Here is a 19,084-nt window from a genome sequence, read left to right as displayed (position 1 = left end):
GCTGGTACTTGTTCACACTGTGAAACGTTCTGGTCTGCTGTAAGATGAGGGGGCAATTGGGTTGCCTCATGTTTGTAGAGTGCTGGTACTTGTTCACACTGTGAAATATTCTGGTAGCAGGTCTGTACTGAAACCCCTTTTGATGCATCAGGGCTTCCAGGATATTGTTTTGGATGCGTCTGCTCAGCTGAATTTGACTGAAGCTGAAGCATTGTTCTCAAAAGCACCTCATTTGATTTTTGGGGAGACTCACTGGGGTGAAAGTTGGGGGAAACCATTCCTGTCCAAGGAGACTGTGACTGAGTGTGAGACTGCTGCAAATGATCTCTCACCAGGTCTTTTTCATTATCAGCAAGGGTCTCCTGATTAATTTGGCTCAAGAGATGTTGGTAATGATGCATTTCTTTACTGTTCCCTAATATTTGTGTGTTTTGAAAATTGGCCTCCAACTTTGGCTTCATTTCCTCAGGATATTGTTGCCTGATGCCTGATGTCATTGCAGTGAGCGCCAGATCTGTTTCACTGCCAGTCTGTTGGGAAACTTGAACCTCTTCTTGAAGACCCTGTTGAGTACTAAGTGCTTGCTGGATGAGACCAGAAACTTGTGTTGCTTGTTCTCCCTGTTGTTGCTCTCCATTCTTCTCCTCCCTAAACGGAGTTTCTTGACTATGGGTCTCATATGAATTATGCCCTTCTGCTACCCCAATGGACAGAATGCTGTTTATTTCTGGAGTTGGAGAAGAAGCTGAAACAGGAGGTGGACTGAAAGAATCCTTCTTGAACATGGAATCTTGCTGGAACAAAGCACCATTATCTTCTGCTGGCTCTGCCAATCTTTCTGAGCTACTGTGTTGAGGTTCCAGACTGCTGCAGGGGTTTAGGGGAAAATCAGCACTGGGTAGTGAAAAATCTAGATTGGAAACCTGCCCCATGTTTCCTGGAACCTCTGTAGGTGAATGATTTGTATTTTCTGAGTGTTGCTGCTGTAACTGTAGTTGTGAGTTCTGAAATGTGTAGCACGCTGGAGATACGGATTGTTGACTGGAGCTTTCCGTATTGTGGATCTCAGTAGCCACAACAGCTAGCACCGGAGGCAGCTCAGAATTGGAGGTCTGTGGGGAGCTGACCTGCCCTGAGGTATGGGATGAATGTGGTGTGCCACAGGCCAACTCATTAGTAGCCTGAGTGTTTATGGCATTTGAGAGAGATGTAGTTTTCTGCATTGCAATGGAAACATGATCTGGATTATACTGAGACAGTGTTTTCTCCAGGAGTTCACCAGGCATGTTTTCCATAGAAGAGGCAGAAACTATAGCACCATTAGGCATAGGCACTGCCTTGTTCTTGTATAGCAAGACAATGTCTCCATTGTGGCAATTAATGTTTTCGCTCTCCTGTTCACTCTGTGTTGGGGGAGCATGAGTAGTTTCTGAAGCACCACAGTTGTATCTTGAAGACTGAAGAGGAACTGAAGCTGCACTTTTTTCCACTCTAAAACCCATGAAATCCTTCTCATTGCATGAATTAGAAGCACCTGGCTGATCACTTCTCTCTGTTGAAGTATCGTTTTCTCTGTTTGTTTCTTCATTTTGCTTAAGCTTCTTGTTCTGGTGAAGCCCATAGAGAGAAGGCTCACTAAAAGTGCGTTTTATCCCACCATTTTGCATATACCTGGTACAATCTCTTTTTTCCTGCAGAAGGTCAGGGCTTATCCGATTATTTGAATTTCCTTTTGTAGCATGTTTCATCCCATAGCTGGCCTTGAAATGCAGCCATGTGTGGTCACCATTTACTTCAACATGGGCCTTCTCGGCTAATGGGCTTCCATTCCACAGCTTCACTGACAAAGGCTCTGCCTGGCAAACATGAGAAGGATGTGGTATTAGAAATGGGCTCAAACTACTGCCTTCAACATGGTTGGTTCTATCCTGTTCCATCTGGCCTACTCTGGGGCCATCCACAAGGCTGCCCTCTTATTGTATCTGAAAGAGAAAGTGGGGGAGGGGGAAAATACAAGTTTATTGATACACACCAAATATCTGACCCTCTCAACACTGTATTTAAGCTATATTATTTGTGTTCCCCAAAAGCTTTACACAACTGTACATCAGGTTATAACAGACTCTTCCTTACTCGTTGCTTTACACATTAAAGTAAGTAAGTTTACTTCACATATTTATGTAAGTAAGTTGCTTCACACATTAAAGTAAATACCTCATTTTACAACACAGCTAAGAAGTCAGATTCACATTTCCCCCCACCGTGCATATATCATTACAAATGCCCAGGAACATAGGAAGCTGCCTTATACCAAGTTAGACCACTTTTAGCCCATCTAGCTTAGTATTGTCTACACTACTGGCAGCCACTTCTCCAAGGCTGGAAAAGGTGCAGAAGAGGGCAACCAAAATGATCAGGGGCTTGGAACACCTTCCTTATAAGGCAAGGCTACAGCATCTGGGGCTCTTTAGCTTGGAAAAGAGGCAACTAAGGGGAGACATGACTGAGATGTATACAATCATGCATGGAATGGAGGGAGTGGACAGAGAGAAATTTTTCTCCCTCTCTCATAACACTAGAACCAGGGGTCACCCTATGAAACTGAAGGTTGGGAAATTTAGGACCGACAAGAGGAAGTACTTTTTCACACAGAGCATAATAAATCTATGGAATTCTTTGCCATGGGATGTGGTGATGGCCACCAGCTTGGATTGCTTTAAAAGGGGCTTAGACAGATTTATGGTGGACAGGTCTATCAATGGCTACTAGTCTGGTAGCTGTGGGCCATCTTCAGCCTCAGAGGCACGATGCCTCTCAATACCAGTTGCAGGGGAGCAACAGCAGGAGAGAGGGCATGCACATACCTCTTGCCTGTGGGCTCCCCAGAGGCATATGGTGGGCCACTGTGTGAAACAGGATGCTGGACTAGATAGGCCTTGTGCCTGATCCAGAAAGGCTGTTCTTATATTCTTAAGGCTTCAGGCAGAAATCTCTCTCAGCCCTACCTGGAGATGCCAGGGATTGAACCTCACTGTAAGGGGACCTTGCTTATGCAAAGCAGAGCCATGAGTCAATCATTTACATACTAGAACATTTTCAGACCACTGAAGTGTGCCAATTGTTACTAACTTCCCTGTTCGGGATAGACTTGGAATCCACAATATGTAACCACTTCTATTGTAATCTATGAAAATCTGTCCTAAGAAAGCAGAGAACCTATGTCGCCCTTAATAAACCTTTTAAATGCCTATAAAATAAGATTCAATTTTAAGAAAGTCAACAGATTTTCTTTCTTTCTTACGTTGACTAGTCTGGGAATTAACTGAGTAAAGGTAAAGTTGCACCATCAAGTCAGTGTCGACTCCTGGTGACCACAGAGTTAAGTGGTTTTCTTTGGTAGAATACAGGAGGGGTTTACTATTGCCATCTCCCGCACAGTATGAGATTATGCCTTTCAGCTGCACCATTAGGTGGCTCAATTAATTGAGTAGATTGAATTATATTTGCATATTACAACACCTAAACAGAGGTGGCTTTTTAAGGATTCTGGAACAGGATACTTTGAGTTATTAATATAGTATTATAATAAACACATCTAAAATCATAAACAGATCTTTAATGCTTTTAAATCATATTTGAGAATATGAAAAATAGAACTTTCCTATTACAATGACAGCTAGAGTCAATTTTTAGACTGTGAGCTCTTTGGGGATAGAGAACCACTTTGAAAATGTGTTGAAAAGCAGTATATAAGCAGTAGAAGAAAAGCAGTAGAAGAAAAGTTTAAAAATATTTTTTTAAACACATTGTTCAAGGCCCAGAAGATCTAGGTTAAAAATCTATACTGATATTCAGTTCACTTGACCATTGTCAACCTCAGTTTCCCGAGGATCTTGCTAGTAAAAGCTAAACCATGATAATTTCAGTTTCAAACACAAAGAATGTAGTAGCTTTGGATAGCAACTGGAAGGGAAAGTCATGGAGGGGGGACTTTCATCTCCAATTTCTGCAGGGCAAAGGGACAGGAGAGGAAAATGAAGTATTCCTAACTGCAACTAGAGTTTCAACTGACTTGCAGCATTATTCAGTGTACTTATATTAGCATATTCCTTACAACTTCATAATCTTTGTTCAAAATAAAAAATCAGTAGAAATTTTTTAAAATAAATAAAACACAATTCTACTTTCTCATGCCTTGTAAGATGTGAAAACAGCTACTTCCTTGGAATGTTATCTTTTTAAGGAAAGTTTTATTTTTTGAGGTTATAAACATGTATGGAACATGCATTCCATGCAGATTTTTGTAAACCCTTTTCTCTTCAGGAACTATTTTTTTTCATGTAAAACTATGCAGAAATCCTAGTTTCTAGACCAAGGGTTAAAGTCTTTTCCTGATAATAGTGAACCAAGCTTTCATCATGTGACTTTCAGAATTACAACTAGCAAATTTGCCAGTTAAGATTATTTCCCCCCGGTTTTTAAGTTGCATTAACAAGGTTCATGGGAAGGCACACACACACACTTACTTGCTTGGGCCTCACTCACTAACATAACATTCCCAGACCAAACCACAAAAGATAGAAACATGCCATTTTCACAGGTTCCAGATCTCAACCAGACTACCAAACATATTGATGAATTTTTCTGGGATTTTCAATGTACCAGAAAATATGGAAAAGCTCTCACACTGGAAAAGCATGGGTTAGGGTTAGGATGACAGACTGAACAAACTTTGGCAGTTTCCTCAGGAAATCTTAGGCATAGAAAGACTGGACTTTGTGATATAGAAGGCATGCTTATAAACAGCAAGCCTTTATGTGTATATGGCGGGGGGCGGGGAGAGAGAGTTCCTACTGGGTAGGTCTTGACATTATTGCTCTATCACCACCTCTATCACCACCACCACCACCACCACCACCACCACGTGAAGGCTATAGACACAGAGGTCATCTCAGGGATCAGCAGCAGTCCCTTCTGAGGGCACAGTGATGACAACCCTGAACCTAAGCCTGTGTGCAAAGGCAGATCACAGCATATTAAAGAGCTGTAATCACAGCATAAATGCATTACCTCTGTCTTAAAACAAAGGGGAAAAATACATCAGTCTGATCAACATGTGAGTCCGTTTAAGATACAGAGCAGTTTTCTCACACCTTTTGCTCTTCAAACTGCTTTGATAACTTTTTTGTTTGCTGAAAAGTAGTATATAAATATTTTTATCATCATGGATAAAATCATGTAGTGGCATTAATATTACATCCCATAAGCCTGCCGGTTTAAACAGGCTTTCGTCCACCTTCAGACAGTGGCCTAATTCAGTTATATCATGAAACCTTGGTTTAGAGTTATATAGTCATGCAGTAGCAAGCTTTGGGTATGCATGCTTCCCCTCCCTTTCTTCCCTCCTTCATGTGAGGGGAGATTTAAAACTTCTGTTTGCGATTTGGAACAAACCACAGTTTCCCAGTTTATTTGATCAGTCTGCTTGCTCGTTAATCAACAAGGATATCAAACTGGTTCAATATCCTGGTTTGTCAACTACAAACCAGTTTGCTGTATTTGGATGAAACAGGACCCTGCAGTTCATTCCAAACCACAAATATATAAGCTTTCAATCTCCTCTCCCTGCGCATGAGGAATCAAACAAGCCCAAGGCATACCACAGCTCACAAAGGCAACACCAAATAATGGTTTTGCGTTACATCTGAACTGGGCCAAGGGTTTGGGGGGCAGAGGCTCTCCCTATCAAGTGCCTGAAAAAAACAACTGTATAGAATCATCACTATATAGAATAATCCTTTCCTGGAGAAGGAATTTGAAGCTGGGCCATCTCTGCAGCTCTCCAGAGATCAAAGTGGGAGGAGGACGGGAGTCATGGAGTAGCCTACCCTAAGGTTCAATGGCCCCAGCCCACTTAGGCTTAAAGTTTAAAAGAAGTCATTTCTTCTTCTTAGCAGCTTAGTTTACCTGGACTCCATCAGTAAAAATGTCTTTGTAATTGCACATGGCTTCCTTATTCTTTGCTGCTTGCCTGAAAGGCACCTCTATATCTCAGGAATTAAACAATTTGAGATACAAAGTATTGCTAAAGTGCCATGAACAGAGTCCAGCCAACAACTGTCTAATCCTGTTTATGCAGGTATTTGTGAAGAGTCATAATCCCAGACACAGAGAGGGATGGTGTTTCAATTGCATGGCCATTTCTCTCCCCTTTTTGGTTCCCGTAAGCAGTTCATGAAAGAAATGAGCTACATATCCATGTTTGAAAAAGACAATGCAGCGCTCTTGGAAAAGGCCACTGTGTCTAAAAATGCACGAATACATGTTTCCTGCGTCAGCTTCATTGGTTACCAGTCCGCTTCCGGGCTAGAATCAAGGTGCTGGTATTGACCTTTAAAGCCCTACATAGCTTAGGGCTGGGGTACCTGTCGGACCGCATTCGTTCATATGAATCTGCCAGGGCCCTCCAATCATCATCTTAGGCCCTGCTTATGACCCCGCCACTAACAGAGATCTGGTTGGACTAGAGACAGGGCCTTTTTGGTTGTGGCCCCACAGCTTTGGAACACCCTCCCTGAAGAGCTTCAACATGCTCCCTCCCTCAGTGTTTTTAAAAAACATCTTAAGACACACCTTTTTAAGGAGGCTTTTAAAATATTATTTTGTTATATCTAGTAGTTTCTTTAGCTTTTTATAATTTTCAGTTTTAATTTGAACCTACTAATTGTTTTTAATCTGACTTTATGTTGTAAGCCGCCCCGAGAAGTATTGCACTGGAGGGGCGGGGTATAAATATTTTAAATAAACAAATAATAATAATGAAAATAATATCAGTTGTGCATTTATGCCTCTTCCTTGGAGAAAAACAATGTGTAGGGCAAGACCCCAGAAGCAGCCCCAGAATAAGACTCCCCTTCTCCTCCGTATAAATTGTAGTAAATGCCATTAAAGAACTCCACAACTCTTGAGATTTTATTTTTCACCAATATTTTTCCCCAATGCATTTTTTTCATAACATTTTTAAAAACATGAAAACAAGAAAAACACTTAATTAGAAACAAAACCTAAATTTTGATTTTCAAATCTGTTTTTAACTGATTTTAAAAGTTTTTAAATAGCTTTGTTTTGTATCCCCCCCCGCTTTAGTCTGTTATGATTTAATGTGTTATGTGTTTTTATTTCATGCTTTAATGCTGTGTTGTGAACCACCCAGAGAACAACTTGTTATGGGACAGCTAAAAAATAAAAGTTTTACTATTTATAATTAAATAATACTACTACTACTATTACTACTACTACTACTAATAATAATAATAATGATAATAATGCAGAATACAGAGCATTCCAGTCACAATGTAATTGTAGAAACGTATCAGTAGTAGATTTAGCAGGTACTGCAAAATGAATTAACCAATATATCATTTGTCGTACGAGCGCCATTGGTATGAAGAATAGAGTCTGAAACAGCACAATCACCTCTGACACTTCCTATCCCAACATGGCCCGCCAAAAAGAGCTTTGACTAGAAGATAGTCTTGGGCAATCCTACAGATTTTTGACATGACTAATGAAGGAACACCATGTATTAAGGAATTGATCCTCCTCTGCTATTCCCTTAACTATTCTTAGTTGTGTGATCCCCTGCCCCACTAAAGCAAATGCCCATATTCTATCAGCTGATAAAAAGAGAACTAATCTTGTGGTAGTAAACATGAATTGTCTCCCCTTTGCTAAGCAGGGTCCACCCTGGATGCCTTTGATGGGAGATTACATGTGTGAGCTACATGTGAGAATCCCTTAGGGGATGGGGCCGCTCTGGGAAGAGCATCTGCATGCAGTAGGTTCCAAGTTCCCTCCCTTGCATCTCCAAGATAGGCATCTGAGAGACTCCTGCCTGCAGCAATGGAGAAATTGCTGCCTGTCTCTGTAGACGATACTGAGCAAGATAGAACAATGGTCTGACTCGGTATATGGCAGCTTCCTGTGTTGCTAATATTTCATGCAGGGACCACAAGGAATCATGTACCATGGTTCAAACTGATGCACACTCATCCCAATATGAATGCATTCTGCAGAACAGTGAGCACAGATGGCCAGTGATGCTCATTTTCTGGAAAATTATGAATGATTTTTGGGGAAAATGCTGTCCTAAATATCTATATACTTAATTCTCTTAGGCGTACCCGCTGCTAATCCCATGTGTGGCAGCTCTCGTGAGAGAGCTGCCAATTAGTGACAGGGACCGCGGGGGGCGGGGAGAGAAGACAAGCCGCTGGCAGACAGACAGCTGAGCAACCCTGGCAGGTGGGTGGCAGAATGGCCACGACTGGTGGGCGGGCCCGGCAGACAGGCAGACAGAGTGGCCATGAGCAGCAGGCGGCTGCAAATTGCAGGGAAGAAGATGGGGGAAGGGAACAAGAAGAAGACGGGCAGCGGGAAAGAATGCGGTGGGGGTGAGCAAGCAAAAAAGCGGTGGGGGTGTGTGAGGGGACCAGAGACACAGATGCTCTGTGCTGGATCAGCTAGTTTATCTTATTTTGCATATATATTTAAATTACATACTTAGTAAACAAAAATTTTTTATGTGCTGCAAACACCTTAAAAGATATGTTTTAAGATATCTATTATTATAAGATATCTATTATTAGCAAATATTTGAATAGAAATATTTGATTAGAAAAAAGACAAATAGATTTAAAGGGTTCAAAGGTTATATTCAAACCAATTAAAAGCATCAAGTAGAAATTATTTTTACTGGAAAACTTGTTTAAAGGACAACACAAACCACACAATAGTGCTTTCATATCCAAATATCTCCAACCTCCTTGCACAGGTGCGGGGATGCCATTTAAAAGGATAGCCTGGTGTTCTTTAGCTAGAACACCGGTGTTTTTGTGGAAAGACACCCATGTTTTACCTAAAAGAACACCAAGATAAAACAACCTGTTTTTATTCTAACTCAAAATGAATCACAATTTTTGATCCAGACACATCCTAGAATTTATAACTTGAGTTTTGTTTTCATTTTACCCACCTGTAAACATATTAATAGAGGTGTGAGTGTGTGAGAGAGACACCCTCCCCCTCCCCCAGGAATGATCACCTATGGCGGTGGGGGGGTGTCCAGTCTTTGAAACTGTCCAAGTTGCCTGATATTGTATTGGTATCCGTTCCTTGTGTTCCATAAAATGAATTAGTATTTTTAGAAATGCAAAATGTTCTTTAGAAAAATATGGCAGGAAAAGATTTCCCACCTCATATCACGGCAGTTGACAGAGGTTTTATTCTCATCATAGAGGAGAACTGCACTAAATGACAGCCCTGAGCATTCGAGGCTGCTATGTCCAAAGTACCAGGGGGGAAAAATAAAAATAAAATCCAGTCACCTGATGTAAGAGTTCACACTTGGAATGAACAGTTTCAATTCATGTAAAAGTTTGCAATTAACACACTGCTGCTAGTTCACAACAGAAAGGGAATGTGAGTAATCCACCACGATTAATCAACACCTGCTTAAATAATTAAGAGTGGATTTTTGCATGTAACAAGTCACCACACTAAAAGCACTATTTGAAAGTGTCTCATATTATAAATAGAACGAGATGGAAGAGCCAGATTATGTAACCTCCCTTGGTCTCTCTGTGATGTTGAATACAAATATGACAAATATTTATATACTGCTTTTCAACAAAAGTTCCCAAAGCGGTTTACATAGATATAACAAATAAATAAAATGGCCCCTTGTCCACAAAGGGCTCACAATCTAAAAACAAACACACCATAATATAAACTCCAGCAACAGCCACTGGAGGAATGCTGTGCTGGAGATTGATAGGGCCATTGGCTCTCCCCCTGCTAAACAGAGGCACTCTAAAAAGGTGCCTCTTTGCTCAGTTAGCAGGGGAAGTGCAGTTCTTCTAATGCAGGGTTGCACAACAAATGCCCTAGTGGACCGGAACCATCCACAGCTTGGCGTGCAGGGGCCGAGGGCAATTTTTAGCACATTATTACGTAAAAATTAAAAATATTATTAGTTACTTGTGGATCTATTCCCCCTATCAATGGACTCATAGTTTTAACCAAGGATAGTGGCCAGAAAATAGGCCCTGTCCCTGCTCAGTCAGTGGGGCCGCTGGAGTGCACACCAGCCCCAAACAAATGCCAAGTTCTCGCCTTTCCCTAAATTGCCATTGCTTTCAGGCTGCAATCCTAGGCATGCTTACATGGGACTAAGCCTCACACCATGGAGTATATTTCTGAGACAGGATGGCACGATGGCAGTTTCCAGCTCCTGTGTTGCTGCAGGATACCTGAGGGCCAGTAAAATAGTCCCTGCGGGCCGGGGCCAGCCCCCAGGCCTTATGTTGTGCAGGCCTGTTCTAATGCTATGCCTTGCATTCTCTAGTTTTACAGCATTATAACAGAAAGCAAGTAAAAGACCACAGAAATGGCAGTTATCTGAAATGACTATATGTGAAACCAAAGCATTAGCAAGACCTGGGAAGTTTGTGGTTTAGGTCTTTGTAATCCAAAGTGAGCAATCTAACTATATAGAAGGGGGGAAATACCTAGTGGTACTCAGGAAGTAAAGAAGTTGTTTGTCCCCCAAGCCCTTTAAGTACTGATATGATGCCTCCCAGATATGTTTATTCAAGGAGAAGAACAACAGCATACCACCCTTCCAGATAAAATCATTGACAAGTGCTTTGACTTGGACTCCACATTAAATTAAAAAACAAATCCAGGATTTGTTTTCACACCATATTATTATTATTATTACTACTACATTTATATCCCACTCTTCCTCCAAGGAGCCCAGAGCGGTGTACTACATACTTGAGTTTCTCCTCACAACAACCCTGTGAAGTAGGTTGGGCTGAGAGAGAAGTGACTGGCCCAGAGTCACCCAGCTAGTTTCATGGCTGAATGGGGATTTGAACTCGGCCTCCCCGGTCCTTGTCCAGCACTCTAACCACTACACCACGCTGGCTCTTGTTGCCAATGATTTTGATACATTTCAGATATGGCAGCCAGAGGATTCCAAAAGCATGTTTGGAGGGGTGCGGCGTATCCCCATGCCCATTCTTTGCTCTGTGAGCCAACACTGAGAGAAGTAGATTGTCATGCACATGGGACTGGGCCTTCTCTGTTGTTGCCCCCAGACTCTGGAATGCTTCTCTCCCAGTGAATGCTCACTCTGTGGTAGCTGTAAACATCTCAAGACCTTTTTATTTATTCAGGCTTTTACCTCCTAGAGGCTGCCAGGTTTCTCAGCTTTCTTGCATTTGTTTCTTTTTCATTGTTTCTTGGTGTTTTATGGTTTTAATTTTTAATTGATTTTAAGGTTTTAAATATAACTTTTAAAGATTTTTTATTGTATTTTAACTTTTGTAAACTGCCTTGTAATGCTTAATTTAAGGTGGTATAAAAATTGATCAATCAATCAATAAAACCAATAAATGAAATAAATTATCAGTTGTTGATAATTAGCTGAGGGAGAAGGGCTGGTTGAGTCTGGTAAATGGTTAACATCTGTGTGGAAATATTGTTGCAATATGTCCAGCCAGTAGGTGACACTAGCATCTACTAGCAGTGATCCTAATTGGAGGCAGAGTCCCTTCCTCCTTCCTGCCTGTACTTCTTGTTGAACTTCTCTCTTTCTGTAGCACAATAAAGAAGTCTTCGCCCATAGTTGCTGCCTTCCTCTGAACTCTCATGACATGGTGTCAGAAGTCTGAGCTGGAATCCACAAATGTTTGAATGGCTCACTTTCCTGCACCAGAAGCATCCAGTTTCAACAATCCTGCTGCCTGGCCAGAATGGAAAGAAAGATTTGCCTGCTTCAGACTAGCTACAAAGCTCCACAAAGAAGGTGGCACTGCAGAAGTTCCCTTCTTTATGCCATGGGAAAGAAAACAAACAACATGTATAAATAATTTACTTTTGCTGAAGTAAGTCATAGGTGTGACTCTATTTTGGCTAAATTTGATGCCTACTTCAATCCAAAACTGAATATGCTCTATGAGAGGGCTTACTTTTATCAAAGGACACAGCAGTTGGGAGAAAATGTTGAGTCATTAGTTAGAGATCTGTATGAGCTCTCTGAGCACTGATTTTGCAGACAGGGAGAAAGAACATCTCAGAGACAGCCTTGTCCTTGGGATCCTAGATAAAGGACTATCAGAGCAAATGCAACTCACAGAAAATCTAACTCTTCATAAAGCCATTGAAATGGCAAGGCAATTGGAGTTAATAAAAGCACAGATCAGGGAGCAGAGGAAACCTGAAACCAGTTTGGAAGAAATAGTCTTTTCTCCACAAAACACTAACAGCAGAAAGAGCAGCTCCTTTGCAAATACAAAATTTAGGTCTGCAGCTGCTGGAGCTGAACAAAAGAAACCCCAGGTAGAGCAGCCCAGCCATTTTAAAAGCACACTACAGCAAAAAGGCATACACTCCCAATCTGCATGTACAAGATGAGGGAGGATGCATAACACTGAAGAAATTTGTCCTGCTACAGGAGCTTGGTGCAAGAAATTTTTTAGAATAGGGCACTTTGCATGTCGTTCACAGATGGTACCAGAACTACTACTACTACGGAAATTTATATACTGCTCTTCAACCAAAGTTCTCAAAGCAGTTTACATAGAAACATACATAAATAGAAGTTACCACAGAAGTGGAGGAGCAATTTTTCTTAGGCTCAATTTCCTGCAAAGACTCTGAACCGGCATGGGGGACTGATTTAATGATTAATGGCAAGACTGTAAATTTCAAAATAGATTCAGGAACAGATGTCTCAGTTATCTCATAGGAGACTTGTGCTAGCCTCCAGAATCCTCCCCCACTAAACAAAGCAGAGGTTGTTCTATGCAACCCAGGAGGTCCCTTAGACTGTATTGGACCCTTTATAACACAAACTAGTCATAAAGGCAAACAATATGAGTTTTCTGTGTATGCGATTAGAGGCCATGTTCTAGACAATCTCCTCAATCGTGGAGTAGTTACCAGAATAGGACTGATGAAAGCAGGGGGAGAAATAGGAGTGTTTGGGGATACTGACCTACTCAAAGGAGACCCTGTGGACACTGTCTTAAGCCAGGATGCTAAGCCTTATAGTGTCCATGCTCCCCGCAGGATTCCCATTCCCTTATATCCACAAAGTGGAAATAGAGCTGAAAAGGATGAAGGCTCATGGCACAATTAAAGAAATCACAGAGCCTACACCATGGTGCAGTCCAGTGATCCTAGTCACACACACACAAACTGGGAAAATTCATATCTGTGTAGATCTGTGTAGCAGTCGGCCCCTCCATTTCCCTAAAGAGTGAACTGGAAGGGAATCCTGTCCTGTCTGTCAGACAGTGACCTCTAGGGATCAGCTACTCAGCACATAGTGACTGGGACCTAGAGGGCCTGGCGGCAGGAAGTGAAAGGAACCATGAGTTAGGTAGCTGGCATCAGATTTATTTATTTTAGTGCTTTGCAGATCCTTACTACTAGTCTATTGTGTTTTATTTGTAATGTAAGAATGTTGTACCTGTGCCCTTTTTATCCATCCAGGGCACTGCAATAGTCTCTGTAGCCTTTAAAGGTGCTTCTAAAGGTTCCTTACAACTGTGGGTGCTTTTAAAATTATCTTTGCAACTGGGAAACCAAGATTTTAAAGTGTACTACTCCAACTATCAACTCGAGTGCTCTTTTTGAATTATTCTTGAAAGTACTGAATGTACTGAGCCAGCGTGGTGTAGTGGCTAGAGTGCTGGACTAGGACCGGGGAGACCCGAGTTCAAATGCCCATTCAGCCATGAAACTAGCTGGGTGACTCTGGGCCAGTCACTTCTCTTTCAGCCTAACCTACTTCACAGGGTTGTTGTGAGGAGAAACCCAAGTATGTAGTACACCACTCTGGGCTCCTTGGAGGAAGAGTGGGATATAAAATGTAAAAAGAAAATAAAAAATAAAGCTGCTGAAGAGACTCTATGTGGTCGCTAAGAGTCGACACCGACTTGACAACACTTAATCAATCAATCAAAAGCTGAGAGAGAAAGAGCCTCAGACTGAAACAGTCTGCAGTATTTTGAATAAAGGTTATCCCCCCCCCCCCCCCGCGCCCACTTTTTGGTCCTTTACCATTTTAACCAGCCTATTTGAGTGGATTTTCAACTCAGGAAATGGCAGGGGCTGGAAAGGGGTCTTACTATGGTGCAAACATGCCTCAGGTTTGATTGCTCAGCAGCACACTAGTAAGTTTTCTTCTCACATATAGGCTACACATGGGAGGTTTTTTATATTTTTCCATTTGGTAAAAGAAAGAGGGTTTTCCTGGAATTTCGCCCACATCAGGGAGGGATTAAACCTTGTTTAAAAAGTGGGCATGGTGGCAGTGATACCAGAGGGACTGTGTTTGTTGAGCAAATATGGAGGGAATGAATCCACAGTTTTCTTTCCCCCGCGTGGACTTGCACTGAGACAAAGGCTGGGCTTAAATCTGCCATTCGCTAATCCCAATTCGTTACAACTTGAAAAGACTGAATGAAGCAGTAGATAGAGAAAAATATGTACTCCCAACGCTGGAAGAGCTACTTCCAAAAGTGACTGGAGCCAAAGTATTTTCCAAATTAGATGCTTCAAGTGGCTTCTAACAACATTTATAACACCCTTTGGGAAATTCTGTTTCCAGCACTTGAACTTTGGGATCACCAGTGCTCCTGAGATCTTTCAGAGGAAGATGACAGAACTCCTTAGGGGCATAAAAGGGGTCATTGTTTTCATGGATGATATTTTAGTACATGGCATGCCGTCTAATAGCGCAGCAGGGAAGTGACTTGACTAGCAAGCCAGATGTTGCCAGTTTGAATCCTGGTTTGTTTCCTAAACGATGGGAAACACCTATATTGAGCTGCAGCTATATAGGAAGATGCTGAAAGGCATCATCTTATACTGCACGGGAGATGGCAATGGTAAACTCCAGCTATTTTTTTTTTTACCAATAACAATAACAGAGTTCCTCAACTATTTTAGCAGATGTTAATTAATCAAATCCACCTGGTTCACAGGAACATGCAAAGCTGCCATATACCAAGTCAGACCATTTGTCCATCTAGCTCAGTATTGTCTACATAGACTAGCAGCAATTTCTCCAAGGTTACAGGAAGGAGTATCTCTCAGCCCTTTTCTTGGAGATGCCAGGAGGGAACTTGGAACCTTCTACAAGCAAGCATGCAGGTGCTCTTCCCAGAGTAGCTCCATCCCCTAAGGAGGATATCTTACAGTGCTCACATGTAGTCTCCCAGTTTCTTCAAAGGAAACTAGGTGAGAGCCGACAATTCATGCTTGCTACCACAAGAGGTTGCCAAGTTGTAGTCTGGGGTCCACTGTAATTAATGATGATGATGATGATAATTATTAATTATTATTATCTATTACATTTATAAACCACCCCATCCAAAAACATTTATAAATCACCCCCCCGGTTGGTGTACAACAACTTTAAAAAGGCATAAAAACACACAATTCAAAACACAGTGCTAAAAACAATATAAAAATAATTCAAAAACAATTAAAACCATTTAAAACCAATAAAAATACTTTTAAAAAAAACCACTTTACAAACCATGGAAGGCCAGGCCAAGCAAATAAGTTTTTAGGGCTCTCTTAAAGGCTGACAGCAAGCATTAACTGTGGATATCTGCCAGGAGTGCATTCGATAGGCCAGGAGCAGCTACAGAAAAGGCCCAGTTCCAAGTCACCACCAGTCATACTTACTGGTGGTAACTGGAGACGGACCTCTCTTGATGACCTCAAGGAGCGATGGGGATCATACCGAAGAAGGTGCTTTCTAAGGTAGCCCGGACTCAAGCCATTCAGAGCTTTAAAGGTAATAACCAGAACTTTGCATTTTGCCTGGAAACATATCGGCAGCCCGTGCAACTGTTTTAAGACAGTCATAATATGATCTCTCCAGGTTACCCTAGAGACCAATCTGGCTGCCGCATTCTGAACTTACTGAAGTTTCTGAACTATGTACAAAGGCACATAGAGCGCACTGCAGGATTTGAGCCTGGAGGTTCTGTTTTGAGATTGTTCTCTTCAAGGAATGAAGTTGATAGAAAGTGCTCCTGGACATAGCCTCCACCTGAGAAACCAGGGTGAGGCCTGGATCCAAGAGCACTTCCAAGCTGTGTACCTGTTCCTTCTGGGGGAGTGTAACCCCATCCAGCACAGGAAGATCTAACTCATCCCTTGATTCCGATCTCCCACAATGAGCACCTGTGTTTCCCCAGCCTCCAGAACACCACCCTGCTTGCCCCAGCGGTGGCCATGTATGTGGCGGAGTGGCATAGCACGGAGATCCAGGAGATCATAGCGGGGGAAGACAGGTATACCCTTGCCTTCCTCCTGGCCCTCCCTGGCCACCAGATTTTGGTCATGTCAATGAGCTTAGTGTATAGCAACTCTCCACTTAAAGCAGCATGCTGCCTCACTTCATCACTTAAGTAAAAGGAATTTGAGATGAGGCAGCATGCTGAATACAGCATGCTGAATACATTAACTGAATACAGTGAATACATAGGCAGGTTGCCACTCCTCTTTTTAAGTAAAAGTTATTTGGTGCTGGTTAAAATCTGCAGTCATGTCGGTTTAAATTTAATATTACAAAAATTCAAAATTGTATGAAAAATTGCTTCAAGAAAAATGTAAGCAACAATGCTTTCCTACAGTATTTATTTGTGAATAACAGTAGGATTAAGCTGAAGATGGAAGGAGTTTATAAGACTGAGCAGCAAGAGCTTCCTCCTTTAGCAATTTTTTTCAGGACTGCATCAAAAAAAGGGGGGGGGGAGAGAGTTTATGCCTAAGGAGTGAGGGTAATCAGTGACCTGACTGACTGGGATCAATAATCTTATCAGCTGAGGAAGCACTGCCTTCATTCTCATTTGGTTTGTTTCTGCTCACTGACCATCATCATATTGCTAGATTAGCTATGTAGCACTGTGATATCACTGTTAACTATATTTTATTTATTTTATCATTTGATTTATACATCACTTTATATTAAAATCTCAAAGCAGTTTATAATATAGTTAAAATAACACAATTAAAATACAAGAAGTACAGCTATTAATATAAATATAAAAATAATCTCCATTTAAAAACCTATCCTCTACCATAAAAGCCTTGGACGTGCGGCCGTGCTGCCCGTGTCTTTTTCGCCCGTTCTGGGCATGCGCGGAGCGGAGCGCATGCCCAGATCGGGCGAAAAAGATACGGCTGCCCAGAGACGGGGGGCCATGTTGGACACGGCCGCCGGTGGAGTCCTCGGCCAGAGGTGGAGTCCTCGCCGCCACGGGAGACCGGGAGGAGCAGAAGCGGCGGGCGGAGAGTGTGGCCGAGGCTGCGGCGGAGCCGCGGCCTCGGCCAAAGGAGTGCGGGCCAAGGAGGTGGTGGCCGCGGCGGGGCGAGTGGCCCCGATGGCGGCGGCCGCCGCCATGAGAAACGGCAGGCGGAGAGTGCGGCCGAGATGGCGGCAGAGCCGCCGCCTCGGCCAAAGGTGGCGGCCCAAGGAGTGCGCCCAAGGTGGGTGAGGCGGCAGCGGGAAACCCCCCCCCACACTAGAGCCCGTTATTACAACGGGCTTACACATACTAGTATAAAATAATACACAAAACACAGAGCAGCAGAAGTAAAATCTAATCTCATTTAAAAGAATGGGTGAAGAGCCGCAACTTTACTTGTTTTCTGAAAACTGTGGTGGAAGCTGAGGAACAGATGCCAGACAGGAGAGCATTCCAAAGCCTGGGGGCAATGACTGAGAAGGCCCCGTCCCATGAGCTCGACAGCCAAGCCTCTGTCGCTGTCAGCATATGGAGCAGAGCCCAAACTGTTTAGGACTTTAAAGGTCAGAACCAGCACCTTGAACTGGACCAGGAGACAAATTGGTAGCCAGTACAGCTCTTTCAGAAAAGATGTAATATGCTCCAAGTGAGCAGTTCCAGAGAGAACCCTGGCAGTTGCATTCTGCACCAACGGAAGTTTCCAAATATTCTTCAAGGGCAGCCCCATATAGAGTGCATTGCAGTAATCCAGCCATGATATGACTAAATCATTCTTTATTAGCTGGGATCACTCTAGGAAGAAGCTCCAATGTGGAGGGGGGCGGAATAGTGCCAAACAGAAGGAAAATTAGCAGTGAACAGTTACTTTTCTTTTTTTTTGAGAGGGGATATTTTGGTATATATTTGTCAAAACAGGAGAACGTTTGGTGTATCCACAATAGTAATAGAAAATGATGCTGTTTCACATACTACAAAAGGTATCAATACTTTCCTTGATGTAGTTTGCTTCAAAAGCAAACTAATTCTGCCCAAGTACAGCTGCTTGGATTTCCAATAAGTTCAGTAACCATACTCAAGCCAAGACACTTATCACCTCTATTTTTTTCCACCAACTGTGATTTATTAGAAATTCGAGGCAAATCAGTAGCATCTGTGAAATAATTATTGCATCCAGGACCAACTCTGCCATCTAATCCATCATAATTATGGCTGGCCTCTTTGAAGATGTCATGATGCATGACTTAGAACAGTACATTAGTGTGCAAATGGATGACAATCTTATTCACCTAATATGCATTTTAAGTTATTCCACCCATGCCAACTGACACCTTTGTGGCACATGGAAATGTTGATATATTGCTTTCCCCACATGGGGGAAAAGCCATAAATACCAGGTTTGGTATATGTTGCTATGGCTGCTTTTCAAAAGGTGCCCAATGTTGTGTTTAGCATATGTCTACCGCATCGTGAAGATCAAGCTTTTTTTTTTTTTTTTTAACAAACTGAAAGCTTATTCTCTTATTGTTTTAACAATACAATTCAAGGTCTTCACACTAAAGTAGGTGGGTCTCTGCAAACATGGGTTGTCTTCAGAATGAGGAGCCTTCTGCAGGCCCATTGAATTCTTTATTGTGATCAGCACCATTTACATGGACTACATGCACATTCTGCTTACACCACCTTCTTTGTAGTATTCTGATAACTGAAAAAATGTGCAAAATTGGGCACTGAGGATTACTTGGAAC

General features: G+C 42.2%; 1 protein-coding gene and 1 long non-coding RNA gene across 20 annotated transcripts in view; one reads left to right on the top strand and one right to left on the bottom strand.

Annotated features, from left to right (window-relative positions):
• The window catches only part of TET2 (tet methylcytosine dioxygenase 2), a 109,221-nt gene that overhangs the window by 39,483 nt on the left and 50,654 nt on the right, over positions 1-19,084 (bottom strand). The window contains exon 2 of the mRNA XM_053252908.1: positions 66-1,982. Within this exon, the coding sequence (XP_053108883.1) occupies positions 66-1,937 (1,872 nt within the window). The 5' untranslated portion in view covers positions 1,938-1,982. The remainder of the gene's footprint in view (positions 1-65; positions 1,983-19,084) is intronic.
• LOC128326308 (uncharacterized) overlaps positions 1-19,084 on the top strand; it is a 55,845-nt gene that overhangs the window by 18,718 nt on the left and 18,043 nt on the right. For 5 of the 19 annotated variants that reach the window (XR_008307952.1, XR_008307963.1, XR_008307962.1 and 2 more), the window contains exon 6: positions 11,667-11,951. The exons of the other annotated variants lie outside the window; for them this stretch is intronic. This is a non-coding gene — a long non-coding RNA (uncharacterized LOC128326308). The remainder of the gene's footprint in view (positions 1-11,666; positions 11,952-19,084) is intronic. 19 annotated transcript variants of the gene reach the window in all.

This window comes from Hemicordylus capensis, chromosome 5 (assembly GCF_027244095.1).
Source record: "Hemicordylus capensis ecotype Gifberg chromosome 5, rHemCap1.1.pri, whole genome shotgun sequence".
Lineage (NCBI taxonomy): Eukaryota > Metazoa > Chordata > Lepidosauria > Squamata > Cordylidae > Hemicordylus > Hemicordylus capensis.
This window is presented reverse-complemented; position numbering and strand designations above follow the sequence as displayed.